The 19,219-nt window shown below is 38.4% G+C and overlaps 1 protein-coding gene across 3 annotated transcripts in view; it reads right to left on the reverse strand.

Annotated features, from left to right (window-relative positions):
• Positions 1–19,219, reverse strand: part of SLC36A4 (solute carrier family 36 member 4) — a 132,013-nt gene that overhangs the window by 64,656 nt on the left and 48,138 nt on the right. For all 3 annotated transcript variants that reach the window (XM_053971374.1, XM_053971375.1, XM_053971376.1), the window contains exons 2-8: positions 15,906–16,029; positions 15,134–15,224; positions 14,031–14,119; positions 12,667–12,762; positions 11,347–11,431; positions 2,567–2,794; positions 1,777–1,875 (exon numbers count right to left, since the gene is read on the reverse strand). In XM_053971374.1, coding sequence (XP_053827349.1) covers positions 1,777–1,875; positions 2,567–2,794; positions 11,347–11,431; positions 12,667–12,762; positions 14,031–14,119; positions 15,134–15,224; positions 15,906–16,029 — 812 coding nt within the window. The remainder of the gene's footprint in view (positions 1–1,776; positions 1,876–2,566; positions 2,795–11,346; positions 11,432–12,666; positions 12,763–14,030; positions 14,120–15,133; positions 15,225–15,905; positions 16,030–19,219) is intronic.

Here is a 19,219-nt window from a genome sequence, read left to right on the forward strand (position 1 = left end):
ACTCTACACATTAAGCTCTTGAATAAAAGAGAGAAAAAAATTTAGTGTTCTTAAAGATGTCATTAGTAACAATCAGGGAGTCAAACAAGTAAATGCTCTGGGCAGTTTTTTAAGAGGTTTACATCAGAAGTCAATGCTGCTACTACTGATGTAAATTTAAGGCGCTGTCTAATTTGGGATCTAATGTGCCAGAAAATAATTACCATAAACCAATTCCCTACCTATAATTCAATAAACTACTGCTACCCAGTGATAAGCCCTCACTTCCTTCCTGAAGCTTACAGAGCTCTCACTTGGGATTCCCTGGCTACAAATACCTGTGTGCTATGCAGTACATGAGCAAACCTGATAAAACTGGGACATGCATCAGATCTCCTGTGCATGACACACACAGCAAATGTAGTCTGTCCTAGGCAGACTATATAACCTAAAAGTAACAAGCTTAGTGTAGTCCAGTCTGATTCTCTGAGCCTGGGGAAGTTTTTTTGCGCAAGACCTACAGGCATCAATTAATCTCAGACAACAGCTGATTTCCTATAATGAAACTTCCAGATAACAAAAGGAAAGAAGTTCAGATACACTCAGATATGTGGTAGTTAAACCTCTGGATCAATCAGTTAATAAATGAGAAACAGTGGAAAACAGTTTGAAAGCATACTTTTGCAACATAAGTTAAAAGGTTTTCCTATTCAACTCTTCTGCCACTGATAACACAGCAGCAAGGTAAAATAATCTGGTTTAAATCAGAGTTGACAAACCCAAAAAAGAAAACAGACTTGAAAATCTTCTGTTATATGAGTAACAGACAATAATTTCAGATTAATTGCATGCTGCTTTGGAGTTGTTTTAGTTTGGGATTGTTCAGGGTTTTTTTGAGGGATGGGGTGGGGACAGAAGGAGAGGTTGGTTGGTTTTTTTTTAATTTTAAGCATATACTTTAAGCATAACATTTTCTTAAGTATGTAAACATATAACAAATAAAGTATGTACAGAAATTTTCCCAATAATTTATGATCTACCATTCCCAGAAGCCTTTTAGCTACTTTTTAAAATATATCATGTGGAACAAAAGTGACTAATGTAACTAATAAGTAACTAATGAGAGGAAAGCTAATGTCTTTGCAAATAATTTGGTGGGTGAGAAAGCATGGGTATTAACATCTTTTGAAATGGGTCCTAATGTCTCTACTGGCTTTGGGCAGCAGGTTCATTACAGAGCCCGACAGCTTGGCTCCTGAAACAACCAAGTGGGCCTGTGCAAGCCTGAACTTCTGAACTTTGGGGTAAAATAGTAGGTTTAAGGGGGGAATATGTGGTAGGCAGTTGAGGAAGGCTATACCTAAGCAATGGGGAAAGGAAGAGGGCAACATGTGGCCGGGAGTTTGGGATAAAAGGAGGCTGCGCCCTCCAAAATCTCAAGAGAGAGAAAACCCCGCAGATGTGTGCCCCAGAGGACTCTCTCCCTTTATTTAAATGATATTGCAGGACTCCTCTGTCTCCTTTTTGGACATAAACCTCAGGTGTTTGTGGATTTTCCTAACACTAACTATTTGGGACTAAAGGCATTTTTGCAGTTTGGGATAGGGTTAAGCATCCAAGTGATGGGGATGCTGTGTCCACAACTTTCACCTTATTTGACCAGACAAATTAATCCTTTCCATACCAACACAGGAGATTAGCGCTTCAACAAAATCGACAAAATAACAATAGGACTAAAACTGCCTGTATCCCCGGCACAGAACCAGTGATTTTGAAGAGTCAGGTAAAAGCACTTACCACACCGATTCCTTCAAAAGCAAATACTGCTGTCCCAAAAAACAGTGGGTATTTCTTCCAGCCAACCACAGGTGGCAGTTTTTGAGGATCTGCTAGATCCTGAAGAAAACAAAGAAAACCAGTGCATTAGCTCTTCTTACAATTTTGATTGATGCATTATGTTATATGAAAGAAAACTCAATACATGTTGACAGTGGTGTATCTGTTGCTATTTACAATCCCTGGTATTCCTGCCAAACCAAGTCCTCTATACACATTTATAGCCACCTTCCCACACAGAAACTTGCAGATGTATTTATTTTAGGTTCTATCACTGTCACTAGAAATTTTCACATTTAAAGAATCACACTGGTGTGTATAAGGGAGCATCAGAAGGGAAAGTGCACATCTCAAGTCTTATCTTCTGCAAACTTCTGTATTGCTCTTTCTAACCTGCTTTCATACTGCACAGATATTAGATATTCTTCATAACCATAACAGACATTAAAAGAACATCTCCTTAATACAAGCCAAAGTTCTGCAGAATGATTAATTACTATCTTACCCATTTTTTTCATAGCTTTCCCTGCCTCCTTGCCCAGTCTATATATCTCATTGCCTTTCTCCCCATGCTCCACTTCCCACTCATGAAAATACATATTTTTATTACCTTAAATTAAGATGCCTCAAATATGAGGCTGCCTTTCAGAAATTGTCAGTCAGTATATATCTATCAGAAACTAACTGCCACATTCAACAAACATAACTTGCCACACTGAGAAAAAAAGATAATAAACATTTTTATACTCACTCTAACAATATACTGGTAAATAATCACCAGGCTGACAGCCATGGACAGATTGGCAAGCAATGAAAGCAAGGACAGGCTCTTAAGGTCACGAATGAAGACCAGGAGGACCAGGAACGGCAGGAAGCACAGCATGTATATTCGTAAATCAGTATTCCTTTTCTCAGCGGAACTGATAGTGGCACTAATGTTCATTGGAGCCATCTTACTTTCCAAGAATCCTTCATGGACCTTTATTAAAACAAACAAACAAGACCAACATGTTAAACAGTGGTAGCAATGAGCATATGGTCACACTGCTGTTTTCCTACATGAAGTTTGTCTCTCTTTTCCTGGTGAGTGACAAGAATTATGAGATTCCTGTATGTATATTCAGTGCAGAGGGGAAGACAAGGCACTTCCAGCATGTGCTTCATACTTAAGGCAAATGATGAGATCAGGGCTTGAAAGCATCATTATCCCGCCACTGACTAAAGAAGAAATTCACATATGCAGTTTAGATCAGAGTCCTTTCAGAAAGGGAGAGCTTGATAAACTGGAAGCAAGCCAGACACATCTGGGCCTAAATCTTAGGAGTCTGAATTTTCCTAGGGAGAGTAAGTGGGTTAGATGATAAAATGCAACTGCACCTCAGTTCAGTGCCTAACAACCTTATGCCTTCACCATGCACATCATAGCAGCATACATACAAAATAATGTTAGAATATGAACATGCCTGTCTTTCATTTAATTCAAATGAATTTTTTTCACTCTCGCTTTTTTTATTAATGAACATTAACTGAACTTTAAAAACCATGAGCTCGGACAGAATTGAGAGTCCTGTATCTAATAAATTAATGCCTATAAATTAACACCTATAAATTAAAGGTAGTACACAATGTGAAAGTGCATTAAGTTTTTTTGTACATAACATTACAATAGCTGCATGTAGTGCAAATCAGAAGATTGAGTTTGGAACTATTCATGACTCTCATTGTTTCTTTTGGGGAAAAGTCAGTGTGGCTGCAACTGCCAAAAATTTGTTTTGTGGAAATTTACACAGCCATCTGTGCTGTGCACAGCACAATCAAAGCTGGTAGTTATTCTGCTTGCTGCAAAATAAGAACAGTTCAATTTGTTTTAGATCTCATCATGCTGTTTCCCTTAGGTATCTTTTCCTTCTCTACCATTGCATTCACCATCTTACAAATTAGCCTATGACTGTACTTAATCTGCTCATGCTGCATAAAGTCTTTGCTTGATGGCTACAGAAAGATACCTAGACAGTGAAAAAGAAAATTCCTTATAGCACAGAGACAAACAAAAATGCTAAAACCATATATAACTGAAATAACGTGCTTGATTTCCATTGTTTCAAACAATCCACAAATTTAGGAAGAGAGAATTAACTTACAACTATTCTGTCTGTAACAAAAAGCACTATACATTTTTTTTTCCACCATGAAAAAGGGAAAGCTAAATTGTACAATTCTGCAACCACATGTTTTCCAGAAATCTCACTTTATATGAAAACATCACTGGTCATTATTGAAACACTGATGGTTTCTACCTTGCAAGAATCTAAAGCGTCACTTGCAAGACATTTAGCATCTGGTAGTTTTCATTAAGATAATGTTTTTAGAAAGCTACAAAGAAGTTCTAATTACATTTTGAATTGAATTCACACAGCTACAATAACTTGACTTTGCCAAGCAGTAAGTCAAACACTTAACCAAATTACTTCCCTAATGCCACATGAAGTAAAGCTCTCTGTGGAAGTTTCCTGCTTTCCCACCATACTTAAAACAGAAATGCAGAACAAGCACTTCAGGCCTTTCACTTTAACAGGTCTTGTGTGTTTACTTGCTTGCATGCACTTGCAGGTAGCCAGAGGTGCTCTGCACACAAGGACATGTAAAAGAGCTTCTAAGAATCACAAAGTGATTTGAGCACATAAACTCTCTACTACAATAAATATTTAGCCCAGCATGTCTTCAATTTATACAAATATCTGTAGCCTAATGAACTATTAGAAAAAAATTAATAGAACATTTATTCCTTAAAAAAACCCAAACCAAACAAAAACTATCAGGCAAGAGACAGTTCAGGTTCTAAAATACATTTTTTACAATACCACAGTATAAACCAGCTTCTTCTCAAATAATTTCAAGCATTCAAACACTTCAGTCTTCTCTTAAAGACAGACGCATTCCCTTAGTACACATAAACTCCACTAGAAAGTACCTGCAGTCAGAAATATTTTTTTTCCTATTACCACCCCCAAATTCCAGCTAGACATTCAACTGGAGTTTACTGGCTAATACAGCTGGAAATGCAATGTACAATACTCTATAAAGTTATATTCAAATTTTGGCCTACTGTGATCAGCTACCCTGATGATGGGTGTGATCAGATCACATTTTCACATTGTGTTACGTAAGTGTGGTCATACAAAATAGCTTTTATAATTGTTTGCCTTTTACTTTCACAAGAGTACTGAGGAAAGCACAGAGAAAAGAACATACTAAGCTATACACAAACTCTCCACAACCTTCATTAGGTGAATGGATACTGATGCACAATCAGCAAAACACAGCTGACTAAAATTCTCAGATGGTGCCCCCCTGGCCCTACCTTCCCACCTCCCATTTGCACCTTTCAGCTATGACTTATATGCCTGCAATAAACCACAACACTATAACCTGCTTTACAATATAGTAAGTGTGGTAACCCTTCTAGCTACACTGTTCCCTGCTCCAGAATTCTCTGAAGAAGGAAATGGAGGCCAAACAGATTCTCAAAAACTTCATGACTTGCAGAAGCATGTCCATGTATTTCAAGGAACAGGTCCTGTTCCTTGAAATACAGTTTAAAGAAAGAAGTCAGGGCATCAAAGACATTCTAGCTGGAAGAGGAAAAAAAATTAAAAATATACATATTATGAAATTCTTAATCTGCTCAGTACAGATTACTATTTGGCATTAACCACATTTGCAGTCACAACTGTCTTCAGTCTGAGATAGGAACAGCACCTACTTCTTGTATGTTTTTTTACAACTTTCTCTTGTCCTCCCATTTGATCTCACCAAGTACATAACTTGACTTTATTTTTTACACAAACCCTTTGCATTACTGGCTGCTCCTACGTCCTCCAAAAGACACTTCTTCTCCAAGTTGAACAAGCCCAGTTTCCGCAGCCCTCACAGGACAAGTGCTTCAGCCCAAATAATTTCAGCAGGCTCCCCTAAACTCACTTCAGTCTGTCAATGACATTCCAGCATTGAGGATATCAAAACTCAACAGATATGGTCTAACAAATGATGACAATCACTTCTCTCCATCTACCAGCAATTCCTCTGTTCATACAACTCAAGATGCTGTTGCTTTCAGGGCACATTGCTGGCTCCTGATCATGACCACTACCCTCTGAATCTGACCATATAAACAGCTTATTTCCCCACCCCCCCCAGCTAGTTGTCCATTTATTCATCCACCCATGCCATAGCAACCTTACCTGGATACAATAATATTGTCAGAGACAGCATGGAAAAACTTGCTAAATCCAACGTGGCACCTAGTACTTTCTCATCATGTACAAATTCAGATTCATGGACACAGTTATACTGATAAAAATGCACAGGAAGACACAGTTTATTCCCTTTTGTGGACATATATACCTTTAAATCAACTTTGTAACAAGAGAGCAACTTTAACATCACCAGTCAGAGCAGTACCACTTATGGGCTTAGGCAGGACCAGAGAAAATATCCCGGAAAGGTGGATTTTGAGATGTGACAAAATAGGGATCCTGTACATTAACTCAGAAGAGGCACACTAGATAAGATCCAGCAAGGGTTAATCTTGTGGGAGAACTAAACAAACAGGCACAAGTTACTGACAGGTAGAAGAAAGCTGAGTCAGAAAGTAAAATGCAAAAGTTATAGAAAGTAAGGATCACTACTCTCTCTTAAAATGGACCAATGGCTGTGGAAGATTTGACAGCGGAATGGCAAAGGAAAAATCTAATGAAGATGAGATTATACTGACTTTTTCAGGTGAGGGTTAACATCATCATGACTTTAAAAGTGCTTTCCTAAATTTTGCTTTGAAAATAGATCAGACAACACTTAAAACTGTACCAAAAGTACCAAAATACAAAACAGCAGGAAGAATTTGGGGTTTTTAAACTTTTTCACGTGCTGTTTAGTTCCGTGCTCATTGTGTTAGGATGGACTATGATGCACTTCCTATCTAACCTAGTCTCCTAAATATTAGAATTAATATTACCTCAGATTCCTATTCTGGACAATAATCACTTTCAATCCTCTGCTGCTCTCTGCTAGCGCATTACTGCATATGGCAGTCATGCTAAGCCAAGAACATCCAACACTCTATGTAACTGTCTTTGTCCTGAACAAAGCAACATGATCTGGTGTCAACCATTTCCCCAAACCACATGAGGAAGTATCATTATGGTTTTAGAAAGGAAGCACATAGCCATTGAAGTCTCTAAGCATAGTGATGTCCCCAGACACAAGATTTCATCAGGAGTTACTTCAGTTACTCAAGCATTAATTTACCATGCTGTTGTGATGTTTGAAAAAGTTTTTTTCTCTCATTTACACAGCCCAAGTATAGTATTCACCAGCTTCAGCTGAATCCAGGAAGATCAAACACTTGTGCAAATCTAGACATCAAGTTCCTTCTCCACTCAGAAAATTAATGCACAATTAGAGGCTGCAAAAAATTCAGTTGAACCAATGAAACACTTCCTTCTTAAAGGAACTATCTCAGAAGCAAGAAATAATTCCATTTCCTTAGTCTCTTCAACTGAGACCATTGTTTCCTTGCCTGTATCCCAAACCACACTCTTTCTGTCATGAAATTTTATGGACTTTTCAGCATCTAGTAAGCTCAAAACAGCAGTCCTTGAACTCACTGGTTCCTCCTAATTTCTTCCTTACTTAGCTCAGAGCAACAGCCAGAGCAACAGCCAAGGCGAGATCTGGGGCAAAATCAGTATGTGATCAGAGAGATAAAGACTAGATTATAACCCTGTAATTTTGCATAAACAGGCCAAATAAATGTTTCACAGCTCATTTAGTTCTGGCGCTTCCCTGCAACTTAATACTGTACTTTGCAGCATTTTTAATTCATCCAGTTTTATGACTAAGCATAATTCCCAAAGTTTTGTGAGCTTTTCCCACAAAAAAATGGGAAAAAAAAATCAGAATTCTACTACATATTATGCTACTGATGGGGCATCTTCAGGGTGCTAAAGATCTAAAAAAATGCTCACAAAAAGCTGAATTTCTCAGCTTTATCAGCAAACAATGAAAGAGGACACTTTTGCAGAGAACTCAGCAAACATTCATGAGAAAGCTGATAAATTTTCCCTCACTAAAAAAAGGTGGTCAGGCATTGGAAGAAGTTGTCCAGGAAAATCTTGGAATCACCATCCTTTTAAGTGTTCAAGAAATGTGTGGATGGGGCAATTGGGAACAGGTTTATTGATGAACATGGTAGTACTGGTTGATCTTGATAAAAATCTTTGCAAAACCAACCTCCACAATTCATGACTCTATGAAATGCCAAGACTCTTGACACACGGCCTTCTGCTGTCCAAGCAGGAAATGCAAACAACTATGGCATGAAAGGGGACCATGTTTTTTGAGCACAGGTTCTTCTTCCTATCCCTGTGTGCTCCTTCCCTAGCCTTGCTTCAGTCAGCCCTCAAGATTTTTTTTTTCTGTCCCATCTTTACTGTTCTTCTCCAGTCTGAAACATTTTCCCCCATAAGCCTCTTATTACATCCTGACAGAGTTAATCAGAACTTTTGTCACCAGTCTAGGTTTCTTTGGTGCTCCTGGAAAATATTTTTCCTTAGGAAAAGCTTGATTTGCGATTCAATATAACTGAAAATAGGATCTTGCAGCACAGTGTCTGGGAAATGCTAATGTAATGCAGAAAAATCTCAGTAAAGTTTCCACCAGTTGCAATGAGTGTAATTTGCACACACCAACATGCAAATATGATCAGCAACGTACAGATTATAATGCAGATGTATTGGTCAAGGTGTGCTATCAGCAATATTTTTACTGTTTTTCCTTTATCTCAGCTCTACCCTTCCTGCCCCCTCCATTCCCTCTGTCCACCTTCCTCATCCTTTCACTAGCCCAATCATGAGAGAATTAGGCTGCACTAATTTTTGTTCTTTGGTGCCCTCTACGGGACTGATTTCTGCAATAGAAAGTTGCCAGGAAGAAACAAACCAGAGTTCTCCCTCACAGAAGAGCAAGCACAGGGCAGTCCAAATCAAGTACATTTGGAAGTGGAACTTCTGAATTACTAGTGACTTTAATCCACCCATCCATAGGGTCCATGTTAGAGGTCTCTGCAGCTACTGCTTTTGCAGCAGTTGCCTTCCTGTAAGAGTTTTCAATGTTTCCTCAAGAAAGCAAAAAGTTTCCTGAAAAACATTTTAGTTTTGGCTTTTTTTTTTTCCCAAATCTACAAAAGCCAAGGTCAGCAAGTGCTCAGTCTCATCTTTTGCCTAAGGCCACAGCATATACATAACCAGCTGATCAAGTAAATATTTGATAAGAAAGGCTTTAATTTAAACTTACATTACACAACATGCATTAAAGATCTCATTTCAGAAGGCCAGCAAAATAACATCAGATTGTATTTCTAGCTTTAGAGACAGATTCTAATGGTAGGAGTGTAGTTTTAAAGGATAGGATTTTTTTTTCCTCACAACATACAAATTGCAGAGTACCTAGCTTCCAAATACACAAATTTGCCTCAGTGACAAATCTTCATCCATACAACTTGGAACACTTCTCAAACACTATATACTCATCCACAACAGGATGAAAAAAACAAACTATCTTCTATGTGCTAACTGCCCAAGGGGACACTCTTCTTCCTAATTAAATTAAGGTAAGCTATGCCAAGACACCTGTTGCCTACCTTATGGGTAGAGTAAGAATCCATACGGACAATTAATGCTCAGAAACCTACCACAGCTTACTCCTCACTTCACTACTCACGGGAGCATACACACAACCAGAGAGTCACAGAAACGCTTGGGTTGGAAAAGACCCCCAAGATCACCGAGTCCAACCTTTGACCAATCATCACCTTGTCAACTAGACCACGGCACTGTGTGCCTCGTCCAGTTGTTTTCTGAACACCTCCAGGACTTCACCACCTCCCCATGTAGTCTCTTCTAATGCTTAACAAACCCTTCCATGAAGAAATTCTTCCTGATGTCCAACCTGAACCTTCCCTGGCAAAACTTCAGACTATGTCCTTTCATCCTGTCACTGGTTGCCTGAGAGAAATCAACAACCCCCACCAGGTTACACCCTCCTCTCAGGGTTGGAGGTGATGAGGTCATTACTGAGCCTCCTTTTCTCAAAGTTTAACACCCTCAGCTCCCTCAGTCATTCCTCATATGACTTACTCTCTAGACTTTTCCTAGCTTCATTGCCCTTCCCTGAACTCACTTCTTTCTTGAAGTGAGGGACCCAGACCTGGTCACAGAACTCGAGGTGTGACCTCAGCAGTGCTTGTATGGATACAGGCCCAGATTCAGACTCATTAAGCTTTATGACAACTGACTAACCATAGTCTCCTGAGCAGAAAACACTGCAGAGCACATTGGTAGTGTCCTGGAATTGTAAAAAGAAGAGAGAGCACCACAAGCTCAACATGCCTGTGTTTGAGCATCCATCCTGTGCTGGCTGACCCTCCATGGACCACGTGCTCTGACACACAAACTGCTGACTGCAACTGCCAAGTGTGCCCCAAGGAAGGACCAATACCCACCAGGACCCCATCAACAGAATCCCCCTATGAGAAAGAGTTTAGAAGGACTGGAGAGCAAGAGACAAAGAAGGTAAATGAAAGCAGGAGCAGTGTCACAAAAATGCCAGGCATGGTTTTGTTTGCTTTTGTCAGAGATGGATGCAGTAAGGAAAAAAAAGGGGTAGTTGGGTTTTCTTGAAAGGTTTGGGGTTGCTTGCAACGTGTAAAGGCATTTGTAGCTGTGGGGATCCATTTGCAATGTTTAGTTGACTTCAGCAACTTCAGGCATAAAACTTGAATGAAAGAGATGTGACCAAATGTAAAGCATTCACAGAAGAGCAAAAACAATTTTAAGATTGTATCATGTCTCCCCTCTATTAGCTAGAAGGGAGACAGGATAAAAATATTCAAAAATATAAAAGGTGTCTACAAATAGAAAAGAATAAATTACTTATAGCTAGAATATGAAATAAAGAACTCACAGTATCAGTAAGAAATCTGAAGCTTCTACAAAGAAGCAGCTGTCTAACAGATAAAGAAAGCACTGGAACTGACTACTGAGGAAGCTGTAGAAATGTCAATGTCAGGCATTTTTTGGAACAAAAATCAGGATTCATTTAGATACAGTGGATTCTGTGAATAGAAGGGACTAAACAAGAACCAAAAAAAAAAACCTCCAGTTACATGAAAAGGATAAAATATGCCCAGGAGTTTGGAGAGAAAAAAAGGAAGTCAGCAGAAAGCCTAGTAAAACAACAAAAAAAAAATCTGGGACAACTGGCTCCTATACCATTTTATGCCTTATTTTCCATAATTTCCACAATTAATTTTTAAACTCAACAAACAAGTCAGAAGGAAATATACACTTTCACAAGATCTAAATTTAGTTCACCTTGCCCACTGTCCCTTTTAACCAAAAGCTTTATAGGAAATAAAAGTGAGAGAAAATGAATCTAAACCCAAAACTGCTTCCATATGGCAGCATTACTCACTTGTTTCACATTTTCTGCCAAGAACACAACATAAACGCCACAAAATCCCAGCTGTGTTATCACTAGGAAGAAGTCCACAACATACCTGAGGAAGAAAAACCAAACATACATTATACTTAAGATCCAAACAATTATCCCATTGCTACTTAATATGCAATTACTGCTCCTTTTTAGAGTAGTCAAAATGCTAGACTCAAATGCCACAGTCAATCTCACAAGCAGTGCAGTGCGAGTTCCTCCTGTGTCAAAATAGGGTGGTGATCATTGAAAGAACACTGTGGGTTCAGACTGCTTTTGAAAAAAGGGATACACCATAGTGGCCTGAAGACAAGACTGTAATGTAACTCTGCTAGAGTCAAGCACAGAGCAGAGATCTGCCCCAGAGACCCCAGAGAATCAATTTGCAGCTGCACTGAGTCTCTGGAGACCAAATTGCCCATTTGAGGCTTGTAACTCTTTGGTGCAATAGAAAATTATATATCAGAATATTAAAAAATGTATCAGAATTATATATCATTACATATCAGAACAAACCAATTTTACCTCTAATTGAGCTCTGCTCCATCCCTATGAAGTCATCACAACACATCTTAAAACACTAGCTCACTAGCAAGATGCTGCATCCTTGCAACAGGAATATAAAAAATTCTTCCATAAGTGAGGTAAAAATCATTTTAAATTAACACTGAGCAACATGTCTGTTTCAGATTCACAATTTCACTACTATGCAGTCATACCACAAACTCTACAAACAGCAACAGATGGCAAAGAAAATATAATTTGGTTTTTTTGTAAAAGAGGGATAAAACATTTAACAGACACAACAAGCCATTTATATCTTCATGTCATTATTGCAAAAACAGTAAATATTTCTCCATTATTTGTATGTTATATTTAAACAGGAACCAAAGAATTGTTTTGCTTCCTCTCAGAATACATACATTAAAAAAATTAACATTTGCAGTGTCAACCTGCAATGCAGAGAAATGCTGGGAAAAGAGAATGAGAGCTTAAACTACTTCACTGCATTAGACAACACAGAATGCATTTCTGGTTATAACATATCTCTTCCTATATTACTAAACAGAATTCATTTTCTTCAGAGCTCTTGTAGAACTGAAAATTGATACCCCTAATAAAGTGAGACATCCTCCCATTTCACCACTACCAGCTGGCAGGAGGAAATAACAAATAACACTGCATAAGAGCATTTTCAAGGAAGGTAAAATCTTAGTAAAATAGACATCTCCTAATCATTCAAAGTGTAGCCATTAACTTTTAAAAATTAATTTACTCAATTAAATTCTAGTTCAAACTTACCGGCCCCAAGAAGCTCGTTTCTGAAGAGCAGTCAGGGGCCCCACTTCCATTGCACAGCTGACTGTATCACTATATCCCAGGGAGGACTTCTTCATCCTGAAATCAAAAAGTGAAGAAAAAACAGAGTTACCAGAAACTATGATGACCCAGAACCCTACTTGGAAAATACTGCTGGTCTTCCATGATTATAACAGGTTGTCACCTGTGGCAACACTCTGCTGCTGAATTTCAGAGGTATGGTTTGGGTTTCTTTACTCCAGGAAGGGCTGTTTAGCACTCTGCAAGCATGTGAAACACAGGGTTGCTTCCCTCCAGTTCAACTGAGCTTCTTACAAAACATGGGTTTTTTTGATAAACTACTCCAAAATCATATTCTTATTATATGAACTTAAGAAATTAATCTCAAATCTAAAAGTCACATAGAACTTAAAGAGAATTAAACTCTTGTTGTACAAGCAGTTAATCACTTAATCAATAAGATCATTGATTCAATGATTTTATTTCAGTCATCAACTTTAAAGACCATTCAAAACTACACAGGAAAAATTCAGGAATGACAGGGTCCGTTCACAGTACAATATCATATTAATCTGGTAAAATAGATTTTCCAGCTACAGGGACATGAACAGTCTTGTGATTCTACTCAGTTCAAAAGTTCATTCACTCTGCAACATGAGACCCTCCCACTGCTTCTCTTTAACACTTGACAGTACAATAAAAACGTTTAATGAAAGTCACTATTAATCAAAATACTCTGTCAGTCAAATCTGAGTAACTCCTTGCCCGCATTACGGCACATCTCATATGGAGGAATATTTAATATTTATCTACTCAATAGCATCATTTTAACACATTCCTTCAGCACTACAAATTCAAAGAATCAAGTCGCCACAATTCAGTGACAGTGCTCACATATAATCACGAAAGACATTAACAGCATTTCTTAGTTTATCTTTTACTCCTATGAAGTACTTATAAACTGGGTATTCATAGATTATTTAAAATTTTCAAAGCTATGAAGACTCAGAAGCTCTATGAATATGAAGGACTTAAAATAAGCAATTAAAACTGCCATCAGAAAGACCTGATTATTTGCCAGCAGGGAAGAAAGTACTGGGAAAAACAAGTTAAACCAACCTCATTTTGTGTATGAGCAGAAAACAAATATGTTTTTTCAATGCGTTGCACAAAGCATAGCTATCATTACTCGGTGCACACTAAGAATTTGAGAAGAAGACTCTAAACTGACAGAAGAAACTGCTACAGCACCAGAGTATTTTGTAGACCAAAAATCACAAAAAGAAAAGAGGAATTTAAAAAAATTGCTTAAAACTCAGCAACTGAATGAGTAGTTCCACATTTACCTCTGACATAGAGAGTGGCTGCAACGTACCAAGATGTGCATACAGTGAACAGATATAAATCCTATGAACACAAGGCTGATTGGTCCAACCTGGTAAGGGAAAAAAAAAGGGATGACACAGGAGACACAGAAATTTTCATGGAAGTATGCTAGGGAAGAATCTTTACATGAAAAAAATTCACATTGTAGCAAATAAAGTAATAATTAAAAATTTTTCCCCCTCAATGGGTGTTGCTGCTGATGTTTCATGTCATCCCTTATTTTCAGTTCACTACTAAAAAGAAGGCTATTCAGGGGTTATTAAGCCATAAGTACCAAATGAGTACTTCACTGCTCTGTTTCACTTGCCAAAAAAGTTTGTCAAGAAAGAAGACTGCATAGACTGCACAGTTCAGTAGTTTTAACCACCTGAATGGCAATGACAGTAAAAGTTACAAGTTACAGACAACCATCAAATTAAACAATTTGTTTCAGAATAGAAGCTTGACCACAAGCTTTCACAGAAGGAACTTGCCTTATACACATGTAACTTTCACTCTCAGACTGAATAACCTGTACTATGGAATTACAGGATTATTTGGTCATAAGGTGAAAATTTCATTTGATTAAATTTACCCTGCCCTAGGAAATGTATTGTTTGTTACCAGGCATAAACAACCTGGGCTATACCCTATTTCTGCAGAAACACTAGATTGATTTAACAAGCTGATGCTTCATCCTAAGACATACAATCTGTTCCTAGAAAAGTCTGTACAAAGATAAAACAACCCCATGGAAACAATTCCCAGGAGACATCACAGGAGTCTGAGTAAACCAAAATATTTATTTTTTTTCTGACAAACTTTTTGTTTGGACCAGAAAAATACTTTGGCTATGCAAAAATGCAACTCATGCAATGATGTCTTGAGGGTGAAGTAGTAACTTCCTTTAGAACAGTAAAATCTTAATCTTCAGTACTGATTTCCCCAAATTAAAGACAAGAAACTGCACAATTCTATCAATATGGCAGTGAGAAATAAGAAGCATTGAGATTTTAGTTTTTCAGGACATGTATCTGTAAATCTTTCTAGATGATTTTCTCGTCTAGGAAAAAAGAATTCTTACCACAATGCCAGCGTTTTTTATTGCAAGTGGAAGACCAAGAAGCCCAGTTCCGATGTTTCCCTTGAGGAGGTGAGTCAGTGTTTGTACAAACCTGAGGATAAAATGTTACATTAGAAGTACACATGGATGGGGTAGAGGGCAAAAACAAAACCTCACCCTTTCTCTATAATGAAATGATAAATTGCAAGTTTCAACTTAAAATTTACAGTGGTCCAGCTATTTTCTAGGACGTGCAACACATTCAAATAATGTTTTTATTCATATTTACATGTGAGCACCCTCAAATAGAACACACAAGCGTGATCTTCAGTTCTTTACTCCAGCTTGTGAGATGTTAATTTCTCAGCAATTTCATAGTTCTTTGCCTCAGAGTCAAAATTACTAAGTTTTATCAATATTATTTTAAAACCTATAACATTCAAAACAATCATCAGCTGCAAATCACAATTCTGTCAGCCAAAGCTTTATCCAAAGGAAAAAAAACCAAAACATTTACAAGCTTTTCTAACTAAACCTTCAAAACAGATGTATCTCCAGAGTCTCTCAAAATCTTTTTTAAACCGTGCTTGGACTTTGAGTAGTCTAATCACTTTACATATAGGAACCTTGAAATATTTTACGGCCAGTACATTGTTAGCTTCAAAAGAAGTGAGAACCTACTCAAAATGGGCTGCTTTTTGGGAGAATTATGCAAAGTCCTTATGTATAACCACAAAATTGTTCTGCAGGTGCAAGAAATCTGAACAAGCTGATACTTAAGATTAACACATACGTAATGCCTTCTTCATGATCAAGCTGGTAGTGCGTCTTAACTGGCAGGAAAGTATTTTCATGCTCTTCATCTGAGATGCCATCTGAGTCTTCTTCATCAATTAAAGGCTTCATTACTTCCATGCCTGTACAACAGAGTTAACACTACATTAGCATTAGCATTAGAAACAAGCTTATAGATCAGAAGTAAGACATGATTCAAACTTCCCATATGACAAGGTTTTAATATGTTCCAAACTACAAAGATGATTTAAGCAGATATATAGAGCACAAGTTTGCACAGGATATTATCTCTCTTTAAAGTGGCACACCATCTCATTATTGTTGTTGTTGTTGTTATTATTATTATGGCCAAACACTACACTTTTTCATTAAGAAAAGCAAATTGCTATCATGAAGATATCACTGGTTTAAATCACTTTGCAAGCTAATGCAACATAAAGCAAAACAGAAAAGTCATCCATCATTACAAAAGGGTGAGATTCGTCTTAAACACTGGTAGCTACTTCAGAATTACACACTAAGTCTGCACTCAGAGAGGCAAGACAGGTACTACAGAAAGTATCTCCATTCATTGAAGAATTAACCAAAATACAGGAATCAGGTCACATGCTTTGAAAGCTGCAATTTCCTGAACCTTTTAAACTGGCATAAAATTCCAGCTAAGTAACAGCACCAAGTAACAGCAAGCAGTCAGTAGTGAACAAAATTGCCTTTTAGGCAAAACTAACATCTTATACCAGTTTAATGTTGAGGAAATTATAACCATTTTAAATTACTACAGTTAAGCAAAGCAAATTCTGCCAAGAGCAAAAAGATTATTTACCGTACACTTGCCTACCACAGTATCCATTCATAAAATATGTTGAATAAGTCTCAAGTTCCATAACTTCCAAAAAAAAAAAAAAAAAAAAAAAAAAAGAGAAATCCCTGTAATGTTAACATTTTGTATTAAAAAGAAAAAAAAAAACAAAACAAACGGACAACACTACATTTACATTACAAAGCAGCCATTTCATGTCAGGGTTTTAGCAGTAATGGGGCTACAGGAGTGGCTTCAGTGAGAAGCTGCAGGAAGCATCCCCCATGTTAACAGAGCCAATGCCAGCTGCTTCCAGGATAGATCTGTTGCAGGACAAGTCCAAGCCCACCAGCGATGGTGACAGCACCTCTGCAATAACATAGTTAAGAAGGGAAAAAAAAAACCTGCCAAGCAGCTACAGCTGGAGAGTGGACTGAGAATATGTGAGAGAACAGCCCTGCAGACCCCAAGGTCAGTGCAGAAGGAGTGGAGGAGGTGCTCCAGGCACCAGAACTGAGATCCCCCTGCAGCCCATGGTGCAGCCCATTGTGAGGCAGCTGTGCCTCTGCAGCCCATGGAGGTCCATGGTGGAGCAGAGATCCATCTGCAGCTCCTGGAGGACCCCACAAGGGAGCAGGTAGATGTCCAAAGGAGGCTGTGACCTCAAGGGAAGCCCACACTGGAATAGACTTCCTGGCAGAGGACCTGTGGCCCCACGGAGAGAAGAGTCCAAGTTTGGCGCAGGTTTGCTGGCATGTTTGTGACCCCATGGGGACCCACATTGGAGCATTTTCCAGAAGACTTTCTCCCATGGGAGAGAAACATGGAAACATGTTCCACAATAGAACATGGAAAGAGTGTGAGGAGCTCTCCCACTGAGGAGAAAGAAGCAGAAGAAACAACGTGGTGAACTGACCACAGTCCCCATGCCCCAGCTCCCTGCACCACTGGAGGGGAGGAAGTATAGAAATTGTGAGTGAAGTTGAACCTGGGAGGAATGGAGAGATGGGCAGAAGTTTTTTTTAAGATTTACTCTTATTCCTCATGACCCTGCTCTTATTTGACTGATAAGAAATTCAAGTAATTTACCCAAGTCGAGTCTGCTCTGCCCATGACTGTAATTGGCAGGAGATCTCTCCCTGTCCTTTTCTCAAACCACATACAAGCATTTTTTATACTTTCTCCAGCTAAGGAGGGGAGTGATAGAGTACCTTCTGTGGACCTAGAATCCAGCTAGGGTCAACCCACCACAGCCATTAAAGAAATCATTAAGGTTTTTATGAAGCCTTGGAGATGTCTAACCCACCAGCAGAGCACTGAAGCCGATGCTAAACAACTTCTAAAGAAAAACTGTAGAACAGCTGTAAAAATCCCACAAAGCAGAAGGCAGCTTATCCAAGTCATTAACATTACATCATATATATCAAACTCTCCCGAAAACACCAAAGGGTTGTCAAAATTTCATGTCTGAAAAGTTGAAAGCCAGTAATGAAAGCACTTGACAGAAGCAAAGATGCCCAGTCAAGAGCAAAAATCAGAGGTGAGAGACTCAACCAGCAAGTCCATTGTAAAGCAAATTTATACTCAGTGATATTCTAATTATAAAAGTCAGGGTGGACTTCACCACATTTCTCTACATGGCACATAGTCTATAAATGGATCAAAAGAAGGATCACCAGAGTTCCTTCCCTCTGCTCCCATAGCACTGTGCTGACTAGCTCTTGAGGATGCCATGACCATCCTCCCCCTCAGCTCTGAGTTCCTGCTGGGCTCATTTGATGCTCACAAAGACCTGCATACTCTAGTTCTGGAGTAAAAGTTTGCCTCCTCAGCGATCAGAAAGAGTAGGAAGTTTCACCCAGCGAGCAATTGATTAGGCTGATTTTCATTCTTTTAAGTACTGGTTCTAAACTAACAATCTGAAGGAACAAGCCAAATTACAAGCATGCAAGTCTATGATCACATGAAATTCGACAACATATAAAAGAAATAATACTTTAATTAATTTTCCAGTTTTGTCTCCATCACATTGTAGGATGCTCTTCATAATGGTAAACAATAATGACAACATGCAGCAAGTCAGGCTCTAATTTAGCAGTAGCAGAGGACCAGCATGACCCATAGGACCAACAGCTTTGGTGAGTATCACCAACTGCTCAGTCCAGGGAGAAAAGTAAAATTTTCTTCTTTCATTGCAACCTGAGACTGGACTGTTTGGTATATACATACATTTACACTGTATACCATGCAGCCAGATGACACACAGAAGACTCTGAACTTTATTTACACATCCTATTTTACTTTCTCTCCCAACTTCCTGACCCATCTTCTGATCACAAAGGTAGCCCTTTAAGAATAGATTTAGATATACTCAAGCATTCCCCTCATCTTTCAAGTAATAAAAATTTTCATAACACAAGTTATTTTTCTTCTGAAAAGTCATGTCCCCATGCTTAAAGCCATCTAGTCATCTCAGGGTTATTGTTACTGTCCGACTCACCCACTTTCTCAGA

The sequence above is a fragment of the Vidua macroura genome, chromosome 2 (assembly GCF_024509145.1).
Source record: "Vidua macroura isolate BioBank_ID:100142 chromosome 2, ASM2450914v1, whole genome shotgun sequence".
In the NCBI taxonomy this organism is placed as follows: Eukaryota; Metazoa; Chordata; class Aves; order Passeriformes; family Viduidae; genus Vidua; species Vidua macroura.